At 37.0% G+C, this 27,756-nt stretch overlaps 1 protein-coding gene across 1 annotated transcript; it reads left to right on the forward strand.

The window, feature by feature from the left end:
• Positions 1 to 365: 365 nt before the first annotated feature.
• On the forward strand, positions 366 to 19,760 carry LOC141903570 (uncharacterized). The gene is made up of 3 exons (XM_074791748.1): positions 366 to 503; positions 15,812 to 15,908; positions 19,100 to 19,760. Coding segments are annotated over exons 1-3 (759 nt in total). The 5' UTR covers positions 366 to 501; the 3' UTR covers position 19,760.
• The last annotated feature ends 7,996 nt before the right edge of the window (positions 19,761 to 27,756 follow it).

Here is a 27,756-nt window from a genome sequence, read left to right on the forward strand (position 1 = left end):
GTGTTTTCTTAACACAACACTCATCAGCGTATAAGTTATTATACTGTAGCCTACTATAGGTCTAGAGTAGATAGATGGAACAGAAAACAAGACTAGAGGGTAGAGAGACATTAAAATTACGGTAAAAGATAAACATACCACCACTATATTCAGATAACTTGTCCTTCCACCATACGCACCACGTAGTTCTTGACTTCAATTCGTGTTCATTGATGAGTGCTGACACTTCCATAAAATCATGACAAGAATAAGACGGATCGGAAGATGAAGTTGAATCGTCCGCCATTTTAGGTACGTAGGTGAAGTCTAAATGTATAATTCGTTGACCGAAATGAAGGTGACTCCCAGCCATCTGAAATAGTCAGACCCTTCAACCTTTTGCCGTGCGAGGTGACTTTTTCGTATATTTGTTCGATTTGGAGCTTGTGAGTTCACCCATCGCGTGGATATTATACAAATAAATGAGATTACCGTACAGGTATGACGGCGTAGTTTAAAAAAATGTAAGGTTTGTTGGGGTTATCTCTAAGATCTCGCATAGAAATCATCGTTTGAGGTGAAAAAAACGGCCATTCTGTAGTCTAATAGCTCCAATCTTACTGAAAGAAAGCTTGTTGGAATGGGGATAGTCTAGTACCTAGCCGTTGTTCCTGAAACAACGTCTAGGGCGAAAGTGCTCATATAAGGTTAATTTTCGTCCCTCATTTTGAGGGACGAGGCTTTGAGCGTCTATTTCACCCCTTAACCCTTTCGCTACGTGTGACGTTTTGGAAACGTCATATGAGTGACACGTGCTGTGCGTATGACGTTGTAGAAACGTCATGCACCTATTGATTTATAACTCGAACGCGTACACAGCAAACAGTATGGAAACGCATGTAAGACAAGATAGTTAGCTTTCTAAACAACAGATGGCGAAAATGCGTCAGTAGTTGGTGCTGTCAGCCTGTTGAGCACATGGTAATTTGCGCGGGATTGAGATGGCTCCCCACTTACGTACCTCTACCAGCGGAAAAGGATATCCCATATCAATTGAATTTCTTTCATCCACACCGTAGCATCAATCACCAAAGACTGGCACTTGGGTGAAAAACTGAAAAAAAAAATTTCTAACCCATCCTGACCCCCCCCCCAACACGCCCCCCCTACAGAAAAGGCTGTTGGTATGATTTTTTACTGATTTTCACTAAATAACATCATAATCTTCGATAAAAACGTGAAAAATCGGGGTTAAAAACAATTTGAAAAAAATCGAATTTTTCGGAAAATACCTTACGTACGGGGCGGTGCAAGCGTGTACGCAGCGAAAGGGTTAAAACACCATAAACTTAGGCCTACCTCAAAATGACTGTTCTGTAATCAGATGGAAGTTAACTATTGTTTGTGCATAATTTGTAATCCTAAGTAGCTTTTGACGATCGTAGTAGCTCAAAACTTTTGACTAGTCGCCTCAAAAAACAGTTGAAGTGAAGCAACATAACAAATATGGCGGCTTTTCGTGGTGCATGATGGGAGTGTAAATTACGGATTCGAACTTAAACTTGGTGCCAATGCAGATATTATTCTTGTTTCAAATTATTAAGGTTAAAATTGACCAAAATATATACGTTTTATCGACAAAAAATAACATTTAGAGTAATTTTAGAGGGGTCATCCTTATTACCGAGATGACGTATTTTACCGAGATGAACCGAGACGAACCGAGATGAAATGAAATATAGCATATTTATTTATTTCTTATCGATTTTAACACTTGAAATCATGTTATATCAGTAATAAATACCTTCTAGAGTCATATTTTACATATTTTTTTTATTTAAAAAAATTTTGACTTCAAATACGTAAACTCGGTTAGCAATAAAATTTCATTGAATTTGATTGATCGACGATCTTATCTTGGTAAAGTTAAGTTATTTTTCTACAAAAATATCCGAAAAAATATGTAAAATATGACTCCAGCAGGCATTTATTACTGATATAATATGATTTCAATGGTAAAAATCGATAAGGAATAAATAAATATGTCATATTTAATTTCATCTCGGTAAAATACGTCATCTCGGTAATAAGGATGACCGTTTTAGAGAGACATATTGAATTTTCACATTTTATTAATTCAGTCTGTAATGGAAATCCCAATAGTGGCAATCAATTCAAATCAAATCAATAAATTCTCCGGTTCGCGATTTAAATCACCAAAATTTTTATTATAAAACACGTTTTCAAAGTCAACAAGGTAACTAATTTATTTATTTTAGTACACAGGTTTGATTTGACACTAAAATCAGTTGTTGCATTGCAATTAACAGGAGTTAACCTCTATGATACTTTAGCGTCAGACGTTGTACAGAACCGTAACAACGACTGGTAGGCCTATTCAGACTAGCCATTTTGCTGTCCACCATAGCGGTCATCCTTATTATTATTACCAAGATGACGTATTTTACCTAGTCTAGTAGCCTACCTAGCCGTTGTCCTGTACGGAACCACCGTAACAACGACTGGTATTCAGACTATATTTTACCGAGATCAGCCGAGATGAAATGAAATATAGAACATAATTATTTATTCCTTATCGATTTTAACACTTGAAATCATATTATATTGATCGAGCCATCGCTCTCGACTTTTGGGTTAAATTTGGGACCCCTATCGAAAAAGTTGCTACATCCGGGCATTTTCATTCACTTCTGGGTTCGCGTAAGCGTTTGTTTACATGTGTAAATCAGCTGTTTACGCTAGTTTTAAGTTGTTTTAAGTCATTTTCTCTCAGAGTCAATGAAATCTATGATAATTACTTTATTTTGAGCAACTTTGTGGAAGATGTCGCCGATAAAGCTTAAGAAATCCCGTGTGTCATTCTGAAGGCCTTAGGCCAACCTCATCAATCACACTGAAAAAGCAGCTAGATGAACCCCCTGCCTCTCCCCAATAAAAATGTCCATATAAAACCTAAACTGAACTGAAAATACAATATTTATCCATCAAAAAAATCATTTATTTATGTTTTTCAAGCTACAATTGAAACGGCCAAAGCACTGACTCCTACTCTTTTAGTCAATTATCATCTCACTTGGACTTGGGCCGCCACAAAATTTATAAGTGCTGTATTTTATTGCTCATATAAAATTCTCAATCCACCATTCCATTAACTTAGGGAGCGTTCATAAATTACGTACCTTCATTGGGGGGAGGGGGGTTACTGAATTTTGGTACAAAGTGGTACATGGGGGAGGGGGGGTCAGCAAAAAAGGTACATACTTTGAAGGAGGGGGGTATTAATCAATCTTGGTACGTACTTTATGTACCAATCTCAAATGAAAATAGCCGTTGGTGTTTTATTGGCTTTTAGTACCGGGTAGGCCTATATAAAATCAATAAACAACAATACTTGCTTAATTCTTTTGTTGCATCATTTATTTAATTATCGGAATTTTGTTCTAATTCACCCTAACCCTAATTCAGATAAAAAATTAAGTTTTGTGACTCTATCATCCTACGAAAAAAAATTATGCTGCCTGGCAACAGGAGAGGCTGAAACAGAAACAAACAAACAATTCCACTTGTGACTTGTAGTAGACTTCAACTTGGATTTCCCCAATACCGGGTACCGGTATCGATCTTTCACGCACTTGTTGGTACATCATTAATGAAATCAGGTATACATTTATATTTTTTTTGATTTGTGTTCTTTGCATCAATATAATTGGGGGGGTCATGGGTGCGATGGTACGTACTAAGAGAGGGGTCAGTGAATTTGGTACAAAGGTGGTACAAGGGGGGAAGGGGGGTCAGAAAAACGGGAGATTTTGAGGTACGTAATTTGTGAACGCTCCCTTATCTATATTGAAGCTTATTTAGATAAGATGGTTGCAGTTTGAATAACTCCATCTCAGTGAGGGTTAAAGCTTTTAGGACTTGGCCCACATTTTGCATAATGATTCTTTTAAGAGGGGTTGGCTTATTTAACATCATAGTTCTTAGAGTCACCTACCTGCAAAAGATAAAAGTTTCAATTAATAGATCCTTCTTCAAGTACTTATTATACCATAAAGGTTCTTTCTGGATCTTCTTTAGCTACGAGGATCCAATAGGCCTAACGCGACTTGGCCTTAATTTGAAATTCAAGAATTCTTACTGGATCACTAATATTTTCTTACCAATCAACAGTGCATGAATCCTGATTAAAAGAGGAAGCTGGGGTAAACACGATCAGTTTGATACTAATCATCATGCGTTTTCAGTTGAAAACCCTAGTATATCAAAGTACACTTGGTAGGGTTTTTAAGTGAAAATTTTCCTAACACTATACAAACAATTTAAAAGGCCTAGATGAAAGAAGGGTTTAATATAAGATCATAGCAATTAATAAAAGATCATAGCAATTTACAGAACTAAAATTGGTCAAGCCAGATGGTTATGTTTGAAAACATGGTTTTTGCAAAGTTTTTATGTCATGACATTTCAGTGGAGGGTTAGAAACTTTGATTGACATTCAATATGGCGTTGTTGATGTCGCGAATCGGCGAATTTACACGTGATTTAGGGCCCAAAATAACAAAATTTTAACCTAGAAAAAGTAAGTTTTTAGCCCATGGGACTTAAGTCCCAGCAGGCTATTGCGTTCACTTTTCGTCCGTCGTCCGTTCGTCCTTCCGTCCGTAGACGGAATCCAGTTATTTTGGGAAGTTTTGAAGTACTCATTCGTAGGTGGGAAAAAGTTTTTCGACATAATATTGATACCTAAGCATATTTTGTCACAACAATGAATTAGAAAGTTGTAGCGTATTACGTGTTCTATTGGGGTGAGTTTCAAGTTCATTGTTTTTGTATATGGGCACCAGAGGGCGTTGAATATTACAATATCTTAGTATTTCTATATTATATTTGTACCAATACATATGTTGTTACCGCAATCAATTGCAAAGTTGTAGCTCATGACATCATCTATGATTGTGGTGAATTTTAAGGAAATTAGTTATTCTATATGGTCACCAGGGGGCATTGAATAGTAGAATAACCTGGCATTTCCTTTATATTGGTACCTAGGCATATTATGTTACCATGATCAATTTCAAAGTTGTAATTTATGACATGTTCTATGAATATGGTGAGTTACAAGGTTATTGGGTTTTGAATATGGTCACAAGGGGGCGTTGAATAGTTGAATAACTTAGTATTTCCATATCAAATTGGTAACGAGGCATTTTTGTAATCACAATCAATTACAAAATCGTAGCTGCTGACATGTTTTATGATTGTATTGAGTATCAAGGTCATTGGTTTTTGTATATGGTCACCAGAGGGCGTTGAATATTGAAATTGTTAGATTGTTGAGCATTTGAAACCACTTCCCAAGTGGGCATGGTGTCCCTGGACCCCTAGTTTGGGTCTAAAGTCACTGATTTTGAATCCCTAGACCTCCCTGATAATAAATATGCTGAAATAAAAATTTTTGGGAGGAGGGTACAAAAGTGCAATAGCGTCAATAGTGCAATGCGCAAGTTGAAAAAGTACTGATTCGGTCCTGTATTATTCGATCTCAGATCAACAGGTCTACGTGTCAAATTTAGCCAATAACCGAAAATGAAATGTAGACCTGTTACTTAACCTGCTTACAAATCCACCACCAAAAAAAATTGAAAATTTAAAAAGAAATTGAAAGATTTGGGATGATTATTGGTTTTATCAGAATGTTTCGTTTATTCAAAATCATGTTTATTACACAGGGTACTGGCTTGATATATCCTCAAGCAGCTTGAAATATACATCACCATTCAACCTGTAGTAGACCTCGTGTCCACCCCCTTTTACGTAGTGTATGTATTCTCGTGGACCTGTTCAACTTGTGTTCACTGCCCCTCACCAGTGTATTCGAGTTAACCGGTCAACCTGTAGACCTCGTGTCCACCCTCTTTTACGTAGCGTATTCTCATAGACCTGCAAACCTGTTCAACTATTGTATATAACGACTCTATTATAATTACAGATATATCAATAATCATAAACTCATGCGCGTTAATATCTGCACTATTTTCGTTGTATACTATACTTGGGGCCAATTTTCCAAACACTATAGAAACAACAAAGTGGATATTTAACAGTATACGGCAAAGTATTTACTTCCGCTATTTTACCGTACATTATTAGCTCTCGAGGAACGAGCGTGTCGGTATCGTGTTGTGTATGTTTACCGCGAACCAAAGCACACCATTTTTACAGTCATTGAATTATCCAAAGATCCGATAAATGGGGTTAAATCCGCTGCAAAAATAGAACCAGCAATTTGTATTCAAGATTATTTCCGATTTTATTGGGTTGAATGGTGATAGAAGTTGATATTGAAAAGATTTTTGAATAATATTTTATCAATAATTCATTCGGATAGATTTATTTTACAAGGTGAATTAATATGTGGATGACTACATCACTCGGGTGTGAACGGGCACCTTTCACCAAGGGTCGGTACCGTAGCAGTCTTAAATTCCTTGTTTTTTGCTGGGAAAATCAGTGGGGGACTTTAATTTCGAAAGGTTGGCAGACAATATCCTTGAAAGTCCTAATTTTTACAGGCAGACCGAAATTATCACCGAGTTGTATGACAGTGTGGCGCGTGTTTATTCATTTACTGCAGACGTATTGCGTAGCAGCTGTTGGCGTCTAGCCATACTACGCGAGGCAAGCGTGCGCTGGCAGATAATTAGTATCTCACACTGTACACACTATAGTAACATAGTGGCATAGGCTCATATTGATGCGCGCGTTATGAATACGCGCGTTTTTCAAACAGTGAAATAAGTTTTTTTGAATGAAGTTAACTTTATCATAGATTTTCATTTAAGTTATTAGCGGTCACATTATTACTAAAAAGACTTTGAAAGTGATATACATTGGTTTGTCGATCTTTTTGTACTATAACCGGCCATAACAAATTGATCTGACGTATTTGTTCCTGCCTACCACTGTCTTGAGGCACCCAGTTCCACCGTAGTGTCAAGGGTAGTTGTGAAGCGAACAGATCTGCATAATTAAAAGAGTAAGAATGATCAATGTAATATGTTTTTTCATTGATATTAATAAAAAAAACTTTGCCTCGAGAGCACAGGACCGTTGGTCCTCTAGTTACTATATATATAGCATTAACTAATAAAAGTAACAATAGAATCATTATATTGGGTTTAGGGTTTAGTTAGGGTTTCGATAGGGTTAGTGTCGAGAGGGTGAGAAGAGGGGCCAGAGGGTTCCATTTTACCCCTAGGGATAGGATTAGGGTAAGGTGAGGTACTATACATAGTTAATCCATTCAGGTGGTTTTCAACGAGCTCGGTGGTCTAATGGTATGACGCTGCGCTAGTAATTTACTGGCCGTATACGGTAAAATATCCACTGCCTAGAAACAATTTATGAGGCCTAAATGAAAGAAGGGTTTAATAGAAGATCATTGCAATTTACAGAACTAAAATCGGTCAAGCCTTTCAAAAGTTATGAAGGAATTTGTCTGCTGAAAATCGCACTTCTCAGCCATACAAATTATGGAGCGAAAATAAATGACATAGTTTTCAGAGCAAAGGCTCTTTGACTGTGCAACTGACCATATATTCTTACAAATCATTCATTAGAGTATTATCCATTCTCCAACCCCTATGAAGCTGAATTTTGAAAAGAGACCTTGTTAAATTTATATGAGATTTTTCATGAAAATCTGAACTAGAAAATATAGCTGCAAAGCATCGATAACTGGTTTTCTGCGCAGTCTTATAATCCTGTTCAACGGTTAACACAGTTTTATAAGAGGTAGGTTGAGAAACGGTCAATTATACTTGCTTGAAACCATGGACAACTGGACCAATCGACTTTTAGGCCATAATTACTCTTTATGGATTTCAAGGAAGCATTTGATAAGGTACAACATCAGCCTTTTCTAAACAGGCTATTATGAAACAGTATCAATGATAGGTCGCTCAAATGGCTCAGCAGTTATCTCGGAACGAAAACATGTAGCCATATTCAACGGAACGCCTCATCTTGGAATAAGTCGGTCTAACTAGTGGAGTCATGCAAGGTAGTATCCTAAGTCATCTTCTCTTTAATGTTCTGATGAATGACATACACAGTAATCCAAAATGTACCGGACCGAGTAAATTTCCAAAACGACCCGAACACGCTGTTCGACCAAAAAACTTAATGTTCAGACAAGAAGATCTTGTTCGAATGAAAACAATTCTGTTTGATCGAACAATACGCTTTTTGTTTAAACCAAAACTTTTCTTCATTCTGACAAAAAATGTGTTTGAATAAAAAGCTATGTTATTGTTGAAATGTAAAACATTTTGTCCTGGCAAAAAAGATTTGGTTGAGCGAAAACAATTTTTTTCGAACGAATGTTTGAAAGAAAACCATTCTGTTCGATTGAACGAAATACTTAATACTTTTGGTTCGGAGAAAAAACTTTTTACTATATACTTGTTCGAACGAAAAACTTAATGTTCTGACAAGAAAATTCTGTTCAAGTTAAAACGATTCGGTTCGATCGAACGATTGTTCGAACGAAAAACCTTTCGTTTGGACAAAAAATTTTTATTCAGCTTTGTTCTAACGATTTTTTGATGGGTTTCGTCGTCAGACGAACCCATCTATGGCATCGTCGTCATGTCTGTCTGTCTGTCTGTCTGTCTGTCTGTCCGTCTGTGGATGTTTCTTTATGACACGATTTAAGCTGTTTGTGTGGACCGACAATTCTGTAATTTCACACAGGTATTCTCTACTTGATGTAGATGGTGCAGCTTGGTTTATATTTGATTCCGATGGTTATAAGTGCTCTAATTTGGTTAAAAGATAATTAACGTTACTCGCTAGTTCAAGCCGCTGTATAGCGCGTTGCAACGACGACGCTCGATCAACATACTGGTACTCGCTGTGTAATACTGAACACGTATATACCTGTAGATATTGATCGTACTAGCACCGGTTTTAGATAGCGCGCGCGCTGATCGGTCTTAACACTTCTCGGAACTGCTGTGCTAAATGCTGAGAGGCCGAATCTATGCGCAATCATTTATTGGGCTCGTCACATTTGATAGTGAATGGATAAATAACCGGTGTCAATGACGGTCGCTACTCCCCATCAGTATAACTCATCAGTATAAGAAATAATTCTTTCGAGTTTTTTTTTTCAATCCCCGAAGTTGTTGTTACTATGTTGACCTCGCCGTTTTATAAGCTTACCGATGATTCTTCTAGTATTTTCAGGGTCACAAGACATGACGAAGTCGCAAAGTTTTGTACAAATTTCACGAAACAAACAATTATTTAGGCGGCACCTGATCTATTGATTAATTATGATAAATAATGTTTATTTCATTAAAAATTTGTTTTATTCAAACACTACTTTCATCGCACATAGCGTGATCAGTAGGCCCTACTATTCTACGGTAGGCCATGGACTCTTTCATGTGGTAGGCCTATTACAAATGAAACAATCCGCGTGTCCGTGAATAAGTGACACGTGGTGGGGCGGGTTGTGAGGAGCATCGAAACTAATCCGTCACAAATAATAGATAGAAAACAATACCTTAAGAGGTTAACTTTTATTAACATCATTACCAAATCAAAACCTGCACATCCTATCATAAATAAAAATTCTAAGAATTTATTTCAAAGAATAATAAATTACGTCTAAATTTTGGGATTCGAACTCGTAGCATCGATTCAGGTGCCTTTCCCAAAGCGGGTATCCCGCGGGGAAAACCCATTACTATTTATATCGAGAATCGCCTTTTTGCGACAGCGCCACGGCGCTGGAGCATATTAAGTTGATCGAACCACCTGGTGTCTTCCAATACCACCACCTAGTGGGCTCAAATTCAAGTTCAAATATACTTTATTGATACTCATCAAATATACTTAATTGTTACTTTATTCAATACTTTATTGTTCCCAGTACTGCAAATACATCGGATTTCCGCAATTAAGTAGACAGAACACAAATAAAATCAAGAATCTTTTAGTATTCAGAAAACAACGTACATGTTATTTTTCAACTTTAATTAGCAATGAGATAATTTTTTGCGACACTCACGGATGATGCGCATTCCCTTTCTGGAAGGCTGATCGGCTCTTCCCTGAAAAATTAATTTCTGAATCGACGTCCCGTAATGATGAATACTATTTTTAGATCACCTGATTTCAAAATTCAAAAATATAGATTTATATGAACCTTAGGTCTACCCTTGTAATTAACAAATTATTCGAAAGCAAAGATCTTGCATTCGAGTTTATTCATTTTTTAAGCAGTTTCTTTATTTCAAGCTGCCGAATTGATTGTCTAAATCTCTTTGCTCTTCTCGGAACTTGTATTCAATTAAATTTTCTATTCTCATTCTACAATTTGTACGTGAATACTATCAACGGTAGCATTTGTTTCTTTTCATTTCGTTTTTCATAATGATTTTGTAATATTTAAATCTTCATTTTATCGCGACGGGTGCTTCCGCTTTTAAACTGTTCGTTTGTTACTTCCGATTTTGTAATCTTCATTAATTTATTCATTCTTTATGACTTCTCTCTCTCCAAAATCGGAATAATTGTATCCTTAGATACAATAGGATCTTGATTTTTAATGACTTCGCAAAACCACCTGTCGCAGTATATTTCCTTTTAGAAATATACCTTGTTGACAGCGAGTTCGGTGAATGAAACAGAAACAATTACTCAGAAACCCATCATGGAAAATTTCTTTCTGGTTTTATACCTGAGCCAGGTATTTTTGATCGGCCAATTATGACGCAATTGGCGGCCATCTTGGTATCATCAGAACTCATTTGTAGGTGGGAAAAAGTTTTTCCACATTATATTGATACCTAAGCATATTTTGTTACCACTATCAATTGCAAAGTGGTAGCTCATGACATCATCTATGATTGAGTTTTACAGACATTAGTTATTCTATATGGTCACCAGGGGGCGTTGAATAGTAGAATAACTTAGTATTTCCTTATTAGATTGGTACCTAGGCATATTTTGTTACCATGATCAATTGCAAAGTTGTAGTTTATAACATGTTCTATGATTGCGGTGAGTTTTAAGGTCATAGGGTTTTGCATATGGTCACCAGGGGGCGTTGAATAGTAGAATTATTCAGTATTTCCATGTTAAATTGGTAACGAGGCATATTTTGTTATCACAATCAATTACAAAATCGTAGCTGCTGACATGTTCTGTGATTATGGTGAGTTTCAAGGTCATTGGTTTTTGTATATGGTCACCAGGGGGCTTTGAATATTGAAATCGTTAGATTGTTGAGCATTTGAAACCACTTCCCAAGTGGGCATGGTGTCCCTGGACCCCTAGTCATTACTAGTGAATTTTGATCAAAAAGGTGCGCCAATGTTTTGGCATTGACATGGGTGATTGGATTAAAGAACCTGCAAATATCTTCGCTTGATAGTCGATCAGTGATGAATGATTTGACTGCTTGCTGTCCAAATTTTTCAGCATTCAATAAGCTGTAGCAAATTTCTTTACTTGCAATGACATCAGAAGCTAAGGTTTGCATGACTCCATTTTCAGCTACGGAAACTTAATGGATTGGTAGCATATAATAATAAATAGTAGTTGTAGTGAGCACTGCTATTACGGTTACACTATTTTCAATCATACTATAGTCTAACTCACTTTGTACTTATAAGCAAAAATTCATAAAGACTAGTCTTTATGAATTTTTGTTATAAGTAATACCATGAGTTTCTTTACTGACTCAATGTCAAGATTAACCCGACCAGACAGTGCTTCCTTTCTAGTAGAGATACACGACTCTGCCTCTTTGTGCTCATCTCCATTTCCCAATTTTAGTTTGGTATGCGACATGCGTTCGAGAAGCCAGGGTAATGAAAACTGATTTCTTGTTCTTTCATTTCTGGATATACCAATGATACCGTTTGATGACTTGCAAACTCGGTTTACCTTAGTCAAAAGAAACCGTGTTGAAGAGGTTCCTACTCCTTTTCGCTACGAAATTTCCTTGAATGAATTCCCTATAAAAAAAAGCTATAGTTTACCCATTTTAGTCACTCGAGCATAGCTCCCGCAAATATGCAAAAAACCTCCCTCTTTTGACTACGGTAGAAAACGGAGGAGCAATGCGGCCAACAATATTTTATTTTCAGTCTAGTTTTCAACTTCAAAACGTTGTGTTTTCAACTTTTAAAAGTCCAAAAAGGTCCGAAAAGTCTGTGGTGAGAGCTAGACTTGCTGTGGATAGCTTCCGCCACTGACTTTATTCTGCAACAGACATAAACTATCCTAGGACCCATATTGACTTTACTAAGTGGCAGGTCTTTTTTCAAAATAAGAAAAGTTTTTGACAATCTGATTAGTCTTTCAACTTGGATACGTTTGCTTGCTACTCTATGATAATGAACTTGCTCAGGTTCGAGTTGACTCTTGCCCTTCAATAAAGTTGGGGTGTTCACCTTAATGTTCTTGGTAGCAAAAAGATCTTGTACCATTATACCTCTATCGGCCATGATGCTGTCATTCAAGCTGAAGTATTTTGAGGTGTTTGAACACAGCTGGGATCCTCCGATGATTTGTTGGTCACTTGTTGAACCCGCATAACTTTCACTTACGTAACGAACGAGCCCTCTCGGTGATATTCCAACCATAGTTTAAAGCATGTTTGTACGTGCTGAAAGTTGCAGTTTGAGATTTTACTTTTGACGGCTTTTCAATTGGAATCTCTGTAGCATCTAAAATAACTCTGGTTGACGGAAAATGATGCTTAGAGCCACTGGGCATGAAACAGTCTCTCTCTTCTCTATCTGGCCACATATTGATTTCACTGAATCGGAAATACATGAAGTTAACCCAGGTTAACACAATCCTGGAAACTACACTTTCTGATATGCCGAACAGAATAATGAGTTCTATATCTTCCTTAGCATGCTTATTTGATAAATGTCAAGAAAAATTGATTGACTGGTATTAGTTTCTGACATTTGTAATTAAAATCGTATGATGCAGGTCCTAGCACACTGAAAAACATCATCAAATGTTCATAGTCTTTATAACTGGTGTAATATTTGATCGACCTAGGATCCGCTGTAAATCTCTCGATACAGAAAAATTGATCTGAAAGGAGGGAACACTGAATATTCTTATCCAAGATAGGATTTTTTTGGTTTACCTTTGTCAGCGCTATGAGGATGGCATTTAGCCAATTCATGTAAAATCGTGGTACGTTTTTTTATGTGAGCATTTTTTTCATTGGTTCTCGGGTTAAACAATGTATAATCGATGCGATTGAAGACGTGACGAACCTCCATCGATGAAATGGTCACCTTTATTTAAATTCGACGAAAAACTGTTTTTGATATACAGGGAATTCCAGCGCTACTAAAATAATTATGGGAAAGCCATTAATGGCGAACGTTTCATTGGACTGGTGCCGTATATGTGCGAATTTTAAATGCTCATTGCTGGTGAGAATATAATTATTTCACATATCGCCATAGGTATTGTTTCATTTGATTACCCAGTGATTGAGATTGAAGTGAAGCAAACATTCACTACACAAGGCCTCCACGTCCGCAAGAGTGCTGAACATTAGACTGTTGCACACACTAGCACACGCTCATACAGAATACTATATGGTGATGCTGGAACGCTGCTTGGCGCGTGCACGTTTGGTATGATAACAGGCTGAATAATCGTTGTAGCAGAAGATGAGACCTGTGTTTTCTGTTAGATAGAATTTGTAATAAATTGTAATTTCTTGTGACCTGAAAATACTAAGCAGCAAACTATAGCTGTATAGGTCGAGGTCTGAATATTGTAGTGGTAAATTCCAGGATTTAAAACGATCTAATATTATGCTGCGGTGTGGTAGCTTCCGCGGCCATACATCGGAAAAGGTCTCGTTCCCAAGACTCAATATTCAGCCACCCTCTGATATGTGACATCATATGAATTTTATTTGAATATTTTTTCATATTGTAAAAAATATTTTTTTGACAATATGAAATAGTTTCCCTGCCGCGCCTGCCTGTACCCTATGAAATTTTGGACGTAGTCCATAAACAAATGTTTATCTTCGGTCTTATTAGACTACAAAATAATTCTTTAAGAAAGATAAAATACAAAATAATCTTCTAGAACTTTGAAGTCACAAATTAAAAAGATTTTTCAAGCAATGCCCTTCCTCCAAACAACCTCTAGGTTTCAAGGTAAACCAAACTTTGCCCATGGGCAATTAATTATTGGTTGGTTCCTCTACTATTTCCATTCTGTAATTGCTGGTAAGTTGTAAGCTACACGAATCCCATGAATTGCAACTGCGTTCATAGGAGGTACTTGTACCGGCTTTGTTGCCTTTACTAGCTCTTCCTCTACTTACGCCATAGACTGAACGCATACCTTCCCAGGTAGAGGTAACTCATCTGTGAGATAGCATACTCGTTTTAAGATATTCATGCCTATGACAACCGGTACTACACGGTAATATTCGGTTTCTGGCACAACCAGCGACAATACCTCAATCTCTCTATTTCCGATATCGAGTGTCATGACAGAACAACCGAGATAGGGCAACTTATGGCCTGCAGCCATCAAGACATTCAAGATCCGCTCCAAAGGGTACACTGCCGCACCTATCTGTTGCACAAATGATTCCGACCTCGTTGACACCATGGCTTCAGTGTCAATCAGGGCCTTACAACTAACGCTATTTACATGAACCTCCGTTTCACTGGACGGTCCCAATAATCCATCTAACAATTCCTCGCGTGACGCATCTGATGGGGATTTAATTTCTGACTTGGGCTCTTCTCCAATGCGGGATCCAACGCGCCCAGAACGCTGATCCCTTACAAGTTTAACGGCGGTTGCCCTTTCCCACAGTCCTGAAAGGAGTGATGGCCAACAACTTTACATTTGTAACAAGTGTAAGTGGGCGGAGGATGATGCAACCCCATGTCGTTTCTCCACTGCGGACACTCCCTGACAAAATGACCAGGTAGGCCTAAGTCCCATTTAAAATATCGCTTTGACAATATCGGTGGAACAGGGTAAACCAAAACCTTCATATCAGCCTGACTCCATCTTCTACACCAAACCTGAACTGCTCAACCACTCAATCTACATGATCGACTCGCTTATTTAACCACTGTATTTCAAGTTGGAACCCATTCAATTTCCTAACTACAACATCCAACTTTGCTGCTACATCTTCTAACGAAACTGAACTCTTAATTTTTAGCCCATTTAGGCTATCAAGCGTCCATGAGCATGCGAAAAATTGGGTCGATCGGACTCAAGATGGCTGTCCTGTGACCTTTTTTGTGCCCATAAATGTCCATTTTTGCCTGAATTCTGAGTATATGGCCACCGGGGGTGTTGAATAATACAATAACTTAGTATTTCTATATTATATTTGTACCTATGCAAATTTTGTTACCACAATCAATTGCGAAGCTGTAGCTCATGACATGGTCTATGATTGTGGTGAGTTTTAAGAACATTAGTTATTCTATATGGTCACCATGGGGGTTTGAATATTGAAATTGTTAGATTGTTGAGCATTGGAAACCACTTCCCAAGTGGGCATGGTGTCCCTGGACCCCTAGTTTTGAAATAGATCAGTGTATTGACTTATCAATCTACAAATAGTGCTGGCGGCATATAAATTGTATAATGTCGAAAAAATTGGCGTTGGTAATGGCGACCAGACCTTCACCGCTAGGTGGCAGCGAATGTGTTAAAAAGATTTAACGGGACTGTATTCTGTTCCATTCAATTTCATTTTTGTCAATTCCAGGTATTCTATCATAGGAGAAATTCTGCGAAAGCCGTTGTCCTTTCGGAGTTTTCATTATGTGTCATGGTATTTTGCAAGAAGTCAAATTGGAGACATGGTAGGGTGCAAATTATTATCTTATAGCATTATCTGTATTGTTTAGATAAAGTTGGCCTATATACACCTCAGTTAATCTGTATCACTGGGTACTGAGCGTTTTAGTATGGATTTTATGACGTACAGTAATCGTATCATATCAACTATGTATGTAGATTGATGAACTACTGGTGTTGCAAAGAATATGTCAATATGTCATGGGGATTCAGATATTTGAAAATTTAAGCAATAGATAATGCCATTTCAACAGAGGGATCTTTAAAAACATTTCATACAGACTCCAATCTTGCTAATCATTTTCAGGAGAATAATCATTTGCCCCAATTGTTTTAGTAAAATATTACCAAAAAAATTTCTATCTGAGCGATTCTTGATGTTTTAATGTGAATCGAAAGTGTTAGTTAAAATCATTTCAGGAAAATTTAATAGGGATTATGATAATAGGGGTTATAATAAATTGAAAGGGGCCAGAAGGTTCTAGCGGCTTATAAGCCCTGACAAAAAGAATTTTAGGACTATTGTTTTGTTTGTAGGTCTAAATAATTAAGTCTTATTCTGTGACCTTCTACGAGGAAAGACAAACACATGCTGGTAAAAAACGGTCATTTTTAGCATTGGTTGACGTCTATGACGTCATGCCTATGCTAGTTAAATGGAGCGAAAGTCGTAGTAAAAAAAAAGCGCTGACATTTCTCATTTTCATGATAGCTTCAAATTGTAACTCCATTCTCGTAAAACATTAGACACAGCTGAAAATGACTCAAAATAATGTTTAAATTAATCCCTACAAGATAGCATTGCTGGACTTCTGATTAATTGGCCCAAAAAGTTATTCTATTGCATTTTTAGGCCAGTCGCAGGCTGAGCCTATTACTATACAAATAGAGCGAATCTAAATGACATGGTTTCCAGAGTAAAGGCTCTTTGACTGTGCAACTGAGCATATTATCATACAAATCATTCATTAAAGCATTATCCATTCTCGAAACTCTACTGAATTTTGAAAGAAGGTCTTGTTAAAAGTTATATGAGCTTTTTCACGAAAATCTGATCTGAATTTGTATTTAATATCGATTTCCATGAAATCTTTAGTTGATTTGGTTTTTGGGAGGAATATTTTTATTTGGACTTCAGAAAATATCATTGACAATTGGGAAAAAATAGCTTTTTCTTAAGTCGGAGGGATGACGTTGATATGCTAATAAGCCATGTGCGCTAACTGCAGATTCAATCAAATTTTATTCTGCAAAAAATATCAAATCCAATTCAGTTTTACTTTATTGAACAAGGTAAAACAGTCAATCCAATTCAATTTTGTTTTATTGAACAAATTTCAGAAAATTCAATTCTATTCCACATTCAAATCGGAAAAATCATTCAAAGGGAAAAGATTTATCTGAGGTATTTGTTCCTCCCAGCTCCAGTCGCTCTCTGTGCTACTTATGAAAATGCGATTGAATCATGTAAATTATTAGCCCCGGATTGACTAAGTCTATGAGCTGAGAGTGTATTTGGACACATTTAACCCACAGAATGCAACATTTGCCATTTTATAAAAATCTGACCGGCTGGCCATGGTGCCCCTTGGGGCTCTTGTTCTCATTAGTTATGTGGTAGATGAGGTGGTTTAAGCAATCGCGTAGTGATATGTCCGCATTGACATTGGCAGTGAAGAATGGGGAATGGCCTCTTTTGAATAGAAAAACACAAATTTATGTAACCCCGGTATATAAATATCATAGTCTTTAGATATCACTGTTATTCCTCCTATTAGAACCAATGAGATTAATTGGGATTAATTCTCAGTGGCAGAATACATATTTCTAGAGCAGTGGATCGGTTGGCCTACTCATGACTGAAACCCCTATAGGTAAGTTATGTGATCATGCAGGACCACCTTTACTAAGGTTAATACCATTTCACGATGACACGAAACACCAAACAGTAAACAGTACCACCCAACCATGATACGATATCACCAATTAAGATTATTTATTCAATTTCACCATAATTGTTTATTGGAGGAAAATATCATTGTTAAGTACGCCGAGAATAACCATCTTGTATCATCAATCAGTTGACTGACAGTTTATTGTAAAATTCCATCAGTTCGGGTCCCACTTAACAAGGCTACAACCAATTTTGTGCAGCATATGAAAAAGTGCTGGGCCGATTCGGGCGGCTTGATGAGTAATAGTGCGGATACGCGTAGATACAGACTTCTTATAATGTTACTTTTACTTGGAGGTGTTTATCATAGATTCCTAAATATTTGTCAGATAAATCTGAAACAAGTACCGAAATAGAATAATTTTTACATGTGGCAGATTTATAGTCTGCGTTAGTAGATAAAAGCATCAAACAACAACTTCTGGGATTCTTACTACAACGTTGCCGTCTGGCGGTTAGAGAAATACCACGCACACAAGAAAACAACATTATGAACATCTTTAAATACTATAGCAGAGCTGCCAACCCTCCTACACTTTGCGGGACAGTCACAGAATTTCATCGTTTGTCCCACTGTCCTGGGAAGCATTAAAATGTCACGGATTATCAAACAATTAGCTTTTGTTGCGGAAATTGTGACGGTTTTATTAATTTCAATGGAAAGTTGGCTCTTTTTCGCTAGCAGTATATGTAATCGATATATGTTGCGAGTGAATATAACAAGGCGAGTGTTTACTGTGGCGCTACCAGTCAGTACTCTGACATGATATAATATGGCAAGTGAACACTGGCGCTAGCAGACGGTACCCAGGAATGATTTAATATGGCAAGTGAACACTGTGGAGCTAGCAGTCAGTTCTTAACTTTCCCACGTATTGATTTAGATTTCCAGTCCGTGAATTTTAAGGAACATTCATTCATGATGCAGCTCTCTTCACCTGGGCATAAGATAAGTGCCAGATTTTAAGTTAAAAAGCTGAAATGCTAAAATTTTTGGATGTCCCTGAAAATTGATGGCTGTCCCGAAAAATGGGGATCTCTGTCTCTCAAAACAATTTTTAGGGGTTGGCAGCTCTGCTATCGAAATCCGGCTGCGGATCATTATCTAGCTTTATTATATGAAGGCGGAATTGAAATTTTGCTGAACTAGCAAACATTTTAAATTTTACATGATTGGAGCATGAGAAATATCGTTTCAATAGCATATTCGCATATGTGGATGATTTGTTTATCTTATTTTAGGATAAGAATGTTCGTTATGATCAAAGAAGGGAATCAAATACATTAGTCAGCCCTGTTCGTACAATGGCCACGATGAAAAAATCAAGAAAGTTTATTGGTCTTCATGACAAGGACAGTATGAATCATGAGGAAAACTTGATCTATGTGAATTCATCAAAACAATACATTTATTGGTGCAATTTGCTATTGCACCCATTATCAATTCTTGGTGGATGCAATAGTTCTTACAGCGTGTGGAAAATGTACTGCGATCCGACAATCACGGATATATTGACCGATGAATGTTTGACACATTTACTGATTCCATTTATGGCAGTATTTTTACTTTCAAATACGCGTGGACTTGCTCATCGAATGATTTTACGCATGTATTACAATGAAAAAACTGGCAGATTTACTGCTTTCACACTAGACTGGCTTACTGTTTTTCAAAGGAAGTTTATATTTACGAGAGCTGATACATTATCACGTCATGGCTCGAAAACATTGTTAACATTTCGAGGAAACATCATTATAAAAGGAAAAAAATTTTTCTTGGCCCATTCAGATTTCCGAAGTCCAGAATATTATAATTCACTTATGGGTTGGGATCAGGTTACTGATCAAATGGATGACAACTTTGACCATGTAAATAAAATATTTGGAAATAAGAAAAATTGATTCAGAGAAAAAAAATATATTTCAAATCTTTTAAATCATTTGGGATGTGAGTCCCAGCTGACTATAGCGTTCACTATTCACTTAAGTTGCCCATCTTCGTCCATCTGTCTGTCTTAAGATTGAGATTGACCTATTATTGAGGGAACTTTTGAAAGACACTAGCTTGATCAGAATTTAGATGGATGGCTGGCAGCCATTGTTGTTTGCTGAAATAAGCAGTTTTAAATGTTTTTGAAATTTTGAAGGGAATTTATTATTACACTTCAATCTCGATCTTCAACATATTTTTGTAACCTCCCCTCCCCAAAAAATAAGGTTGTTGATAGTACTCGAGATGAAAATCCCATGTTCTTTTTAGCCTGCTTGCAACTTTAGTCCCATCCCAGTGGGCTATTGTGTTCAATGTTCGTCTGTCCGTTCGTCCGTAGACGAAATCCAGTTATTTTTACACATTATTGGCTTACATTTGTGGTCAACGGTCTGTATGTTCGTTTCCGGTCATTTCTCCAAAATGACTAAGGGTAGGTAGGCAGGAAAAAAATTTTATCTTGGGAAAAAATTTTTTCTGTACATCGTGGTAATGTCATGTGCTGTAAAGAGAGAATGTGACAAGAAAGAGGGTGTGCGATGCAGAAAGTAGTGTAACAGAGCGGAGGGTGTCAATGAATTCCTCTCGTGTTTCTTCCATCTAATTGGATACCATGAAATTTATCCTTAATTCCAATGGTAAAACTCCTCAAAGCATAAATCACAAAAAATATATTTGCTACACAAAATAAAATTTTTTATTGCATCAATTGATTCACTGCTTTTGACAGACATAGAGTATACACCTTTCTCGTAAAGATGGCAGCAGCGGTCAATAATTTACTCGTGACGTCATCTGGTGAGCGATCACTTCCGGGTTGCTGGCGCTGGCGGTTCGTCGTTGTAGATTTATAACCAGTCAACTTACACGATGGATGCAAGTCAGTACGGTACAGCCTAGATAAAACTTCCCATAAAACGCGTTTAAACCGTGGTTAAAACAAGATTATCTTACACGCAGTTGCAACTTTGTTGCGCGCTTGTTCCAGGCGAGTGCGTATAAGACGCGCCTAAATCGCGTGTTAAAAGTCGCGACTATTTTGCCCTCTCGCGTTTAATCGCGATGAACAAATTATCAATTAAATTTTATTCAGTATCATCATATGTAAGTGCCACCTGCGGCAAGTGTAGTCATCAATAATGTTCAATTCAATTCAAGGTCATCGTTAAATCTTGTGGATCCGGAAATAAAATTTACAATCAAAGGTGGTATGATGGCAGAAATACGTAATATATGATATGAATTCATAGTGTTGTAGGAAACATATGTTAACCCTGACTATTTGTTACAACAACGGCTAATAAAATCGGATCTGCAGTTTTACCAGCAGGTATCTACAGGTAAGGTAACTTTCACGTGTTGATGTTATTGTTAGTTAGGACTGTTGCTTTTTTATGTTGGTTTCCTCATGATGTCGATCGGATACTTTCACACACATCCGATTATAATAGAAGCTTACCACCAAAATACCATGATGAGGTAACTAACTACGAAACAGGCTGCCTACACATTTATTTTTGTTTGTGATCAATACCATTTTAATATTGGATAGGGCCTCCTCGCTTGCCAGGGTTCGATGCCAACTACAACTACGTGGTAAAACCCTGACAATCAGCAATTATTTCCATTGCCTGAGATTAGGCAATATATTTTTGCAATAGGCCTATCCTATTTGAAAATGTGAATTCATAACCCCTATTGCCCCCCCCCCGGTGTATTGTCTTAAGGCAGCTACGTAATAAACTGGTGGGCCACACAGGCCTCAATCAGCTCGCACTCGTAGGTGGCGTAATAGAAGGAACTGCAATGAATCAAACCCTGGCAACCATGGATGATACATAAGTGCGATAAGTCAATCAACTTCAACACAAATTAGTTTTATTCCTCATTCCTTTTTGTGGTATCATTTCTTCAATCGTTGATCTTGGATAGTCATTCATCATATTTTTTTACTCACTTTCAGTTTTGCAACCAGACTGCCAGTGCTTGTTAGAATGGGTAGGCTGTCTTTATATGAGCGACAAAGAGCTAGTACTCTTTGGGAACAACCAAATTCAACACTGTCTACAGTTCATAGTGCCCTAGCTCAGGAAGAAATAGTGATTAGCAAGAAAGGATTGCGGCAATTGATCCAGAAAATTCAAACTACCAATAGTGTTTTGGATCTACCTAAAACTGGTAGAAAACCAAAATTAGGATTACATCATTTAAGTTTTATTGACCGTTTTATGAGACAGGATCCTGAGCGTACTGCAAGGGAAGTTCAACGTGCACTTCAACTGAATTACGACATTCAATTTTCGATTTCTAGCATCAAACGTGTCAGAAGAAATCTCGGATGGCGCTATTCTGGAACGAGATATTGCCAATTGGTTAGGCATGTCAACACTATTGTGAGATATACTTTTGCTGTACATTGCTTGGCAGTTAATGAGACCTTTTCAGATGTAATCTTCACCGATGAATGTAGTGTTCCTCTAGGACAGAATGTTGGCAAATGTTTTCGAAAAGTTGGCGAACCCAGGCAACTAATCCCTCGACCAAAGCATCCGCTTAAAGTAAGTGATTTAAGTGGCAAACACATTATTGTATTCAAATAAATTCTTAGATTTCATACCGAAGTTCAGAGTGTTCGCTCATCTGATTGCAATATTCACAATCGTTTAACAGAGCCAATCGCTGGCGAGCTTTAAATAATGTTTATTTGACGATCAATACTTGATTTTCTGGATGTCACATACAACTTGATTGTCTTTAGTCTCAGCGGGTTATTGCGTTCAATTTAGCTGATAGGTGGCAAGTGTGTGCAGAATTGAGTTAAAATAGCATTTTAATCGTTGATTTTTCAGCTTCATGTTTGGGCTGGTATTTCCATGCGAGGATGTACAAATATCTGCATATTTGAAGGTATAATGGATTCAGACTTCTACCAACACATACTCGAAACCCATCTCATACCATTCATTCAGGTTCCAGCAAGACAATGATCCTAAGCACACATCCAGGTACATACTCGGCAGCGGACACCGGCCCGGAAAATATTTCAAAACGTGTATTGTCGGTACCTAGCACGATTTCAGCGTTTTTCGGGAATTCCCTGATATTTCGGCGTTTTTCGGAAATTCCCTGAAATTTAAGCGTTTTTATTTCAGCGTTTCAGCGTTTCAGTGATTCAGCTTTTTCAGCGAAGTTCAGGAACCGCTTCTAAAAATACTGATTTTTGTTCAAGTCTCCAACAATTACAGTAGACTCTATTCGCGTCTGATCTAGGCGTTTCAAAAATGTATCCAACACTTGCAAAATCCTAGTTAAACCTTTAAATATCTTAATTACTTTAACATATAAAACATTTCTTCATACATCCAACTTTACTTTCCTCTTATGTGCTGAACATATCAATTTGGCCATACATCCTACTCCACCTAATTTCCCCATCATTCTATTTATGACTTTTCCTAACAGGTTTTTACTAAACAATTCTCTTCATCTCTCCTTTCAATTTACAATTTTTCAAATATACATGTCTCTATATTTAAAAGCTTTCAATAATAGTAACCTGCTACATATTTTCTGCCAGTTATACTTAAACATATTTCTTCATACTGTCTTTTGATATACCTACATATACTCTAATTAATATACATCGATTACATATCACTAGAACTTCTAGCATTACTGGCCAATGTGCCTCAATATTGTTGATTCCTGTATACATGTTACATGTTTCTTAATACTGTTTTTTGATATACCTACATATACTCTAATATCCATCAATTACATATCACTAGAGCTTCTAGCATTACTGGCCAATGTGCCTCAATACTGTTTATTCCTGTATACATGTTATTCTGAATTCCCAACCTCACATTTCAACAATTGCATAACGCTGTCCCCTCTTGATACTACCGATATCTCTTATGGTACAAAAGGTATTAACGTTGCAAACGTCACATCTGACAAACTATAATGCTTCTGTATCATTTTCATTGGTACAACTAAGGTGTCACAATCAGAATCTCCTCCTCGATTGACAAGGAATGTTGTTGTTGTCTTATCAATTTTCTCTATTGCTAGTATCTGATACTTAGTTGTAACTGTCGGCGCTGTCAGTGTCTGCAAATTAAATGATACAAATTAACATTCTTTTAATTCCTAAATTACCCTATTTTCACAATGCTCGTAAATTATATTTCTTAAGGAGTAAGTATAGCTTATATCAAAGTTATTGCACCTATTGTGATGCAGTCCAATACTGTATTCTTTCACTTTCCATTACATCATTATCAATTGTCTACTTACTTGTATCGTTGTGCGTGTTGTCGTTCCTAGCACATTCTCATAGTTAAATGTAGACACTGACACGTTCTCTGCTTTAATATACTGGCCTTTGTGAATGTCCATATCTGCATGTGTACGCCACAATGCAAGTTTCACCATAGCTGTATCATCCTCCACTGTAATATTTCGTACTGCTACTGATTCGTTGTTACATGATACTGTCTTCTTCACTTCATCCTAAAAAGATGATTTTCTTTCCTTAATCCATGTTACACCGTCCATCATTCAACTATCTTACATTTACCTGCTACATATATTAGGTGCATTTGCTTATATCACAAACATATTGATACTCCCAAATTTTCCTTCTCTTCATAAAAATATTTTATTTTCCTAGGTCATTTTTCAATCGTCTCCATCTCGCCTATCAAAGATTTCCTAACCCTTACATCAATACTCTCTTTAATTCACTCAGCAATAACCACTAAACTATTTTTTTCCTCTGCAATTTAATTTCTTCCCTATTCCAGTCTTACATTCAACATTGTTCTTATCGTCATTATTATAATTTATACATTCACCAATACCTTTGTGTTTTCTTAATAATTTGATGTATAAAACTTTGTCTTTATGACATATACCTGTACAATGGTCCCTTGTATTGTAACTTTCGTCTTCTGAGGACTACCAGTGTACTCTCATTTACCAGTGTACTCTCAGTGCTTATCAGTGTACTTTATATAATATATACCACTTCGTTCTTTACTCGATAATTCCTAATCAGAATTCCTGTGTCTTGGTTCAATTTGTGTTTTGTTCCATATACTAATGCCTTCACTACTCCTGTACTGTCTGCGAGTGCTACCTGATTACCATCTACTTCGACCACTCTCACTCTCAGCGGTTTACTATATGGACCTGTCCTCTGCTCATTCTTGAGTCGCTCAACAGACAACATCTGAATATATAACCACGAATAAATTTTACATACATGGGTTATTTCATATATCAATAACTATTCAATTCCACTTACCATTTACCCAGTACTGATATAACAATATTTCAAAGTAGGTTCAAAAATCCTTTTTAGCGCTACTACCACCTACCCTAATGTCTATTTCAACTTGACTTGAGAGCATTTCAGGTGACCTAGCTCAGTCAGTTTTCGTGGTACATACCTAATATAGGCCTAGGTCTTATTATGACCAGGAAGGAGCAGCAGTGACTCCATGATTTGACACTTTAACAATATGTCACCATGCCTACCAACTGACATTTGGTGTGTAGACATGGAAACATATTGTTAAACTGTCAAATCATTATCATGGAGTCACTTTTCTCTATTTCACTCCTTTTAATGAAGACTTTTTAATGAAGACTTTCAATACAGTGAATAATGTATTAAAAAGCAATGTTTTAGGTCAACTGCTGGTCATTCCTGGTCCTAATAAGACTTTCATCAGGTATGTACCACAGAAGGTGACTGAGCTATGCCACCCGATGTGCTCTCAAGTCAAGTTGAAATAGACATTAGGCTAACGTTTGAAATGATTGATACGTGTACCACCATCACCGTAACACTTTCGTATCGTCAATCATCGCCTATATCGATTATTAACCCTCTTCTTTTCAATTACTTTCATTCCCCTACTATTCCAACCATTCTTTCGCAAACATATTTTTACTTTTACATACCTTTAACGTTCTTGAATAGGCTTCTTTCTCTACTTTTATTTCTTCTATCGCTCTACATCAAAGATGGCCATGCTCTCTTCTAAAAATAGATCTCTCACTTCGGTACTCATATCAGTACGCTAAGAATATAGTTCCTTCCGTTTCCAATTGGTGGTCATCATCTTCTACGATATTTAACATCACGTCATAATTATTCTGTCTTCTGACACCTGATATCTTCTTTCATCATTTATCATCCCAACTAGAGTTTTTCAATCGTCAGAGTACCAACTACGCCAGCGATGCCGGATCTCCTCTCGCAATACTTCTTTGTATTCCTACTCTCATTAATAATCTTAATCTAATTACATTTATACCATCGACCTTCCTTCTTTCATTACTACTTTTCAACTTTTTCAATAATCTATATTTCCATCATTTAATATTTATAATAGGTTATATATACCTAGACTGGTTACCGCTCTCTCCTCAGTCTAAAAGCGTTTTTGTGAGCTGAATAGATTAGGTTTTGATTAGCTAGTGCGATTAGGTGCAATTTTGATTTGATTAGCTTTGGTCCACAAATGAGCAGTTTAGTTACTTCGATTAGGTACATGGCTGCCTCCATGGACAACAAGAAAAAGAGTTCAGCGCTTCTTATTATCAATGAGCTGCTGAAAACTGACAAATACCCATACCAAAATAAAAATGGGAAGATTACAGCCGTCAGAAATAATCTGTTATGCCCTACGAGTTCCAGTATATTTTTGAAACAGAAGTAATGAAACATACAAAAAGTATCTATAAAAAACCGCGGATTAATGATTATGTTGAAAAAACTGTTGAACAATATAACGAAGAAGAATTCACTCCGCCATTTTAATTTTTGATTGAAAACCGGTATAATCGAATCGCCTAAACACCTCCTGGGACGATTAGGAGAATTTGCCAAATCAGTTTTTGTAAATCGTCTCACAAATGTACCGATTAGCCTAAACACCTTGGCTCACAAATGCGCATAATAGCTAATCGACCTAATCGAATCGGCTCACAAAAACGCCTTAATATATACCCATCCTCGCTTGCCAGGGGTTCGGTATCACTCCCGAACTCGCTTCCACCAGCCCCCTGGGCCAAATTCGGTTTTCGTATCTAGTGGACTAGTGGTCGGAACTAATAACCAAATGCACTTGATTTTCGAACTATCTCCGGAATATAGTTCCGACTAACGGACATTCGGTTTCGTTTAGTTCGACTATAGTCGACTAACTCAGATAACCGAAGGTGGCCTTGGCCTCACGAAGCGTGATTTCATTACTGGCGCTGTCGCGCGTGACGTCATATATCGATTTGCGTAATATTTCCTTGTGCGGTAAAACGTTCGCTGATTGGTCAATTTAACGGGAAAACCAACAGAAGTCTACTGACGGTTAGTGAAAAGCGCTGTGATTGGTACGACCGGATTCTGGTCGGCTAGTAACGACTCCAACGACTCGTGAGGTCAAGGGGTTCGGGGAACAGCTTTAGCGTAGTGGGTTCGAATCCCTTGACGGGTGAAGATGATATATACCTAGACTAATTGTCAGTCTCTATCAATACAATATAACTTTATTGAACTCTTAATTACAAGTAAATAAATGATCTACGTCGCTTGGGGTATTTGTTAGCATTTTTTACACTAAACTCATTTTCTTTGCGCTTATAAAAGACCAGTGATTGCTCTGCGCTAAGTGTATTTGTTGGCATATCTCCAAAAGACGCATTTTCATATAACTGTTGCCTTCCAATTCGACCGTTGATGATTTGAAATAATGTCTGAAAACCCGTTATCGCTGCTTTGCAGCTATATTTTGACTTATTTTCTGGTATAATAGGTTTATCATCGGAATCATTATTATTAGATTTGAATTTATATTTATATATTACGCCAGAAAATGTAATAACTGTTACTAATCCA

This window comes from Tubulanus polymorphus, chromosome 4 (genome assembly GCF_964204645.1).
Source record: "Tubulanus polymorphus chromosome 4, tnTubPoly1.2, whole genome shotgun sequence".
NCBI classification, from domain to species: domain Eukaryota; kingdom Metazoa; phylum Nemertea; class Palaeonemertea; order Tubulaniformes; family Tubulanidae; genus Tubulanus; species Tubulanus polymorphus.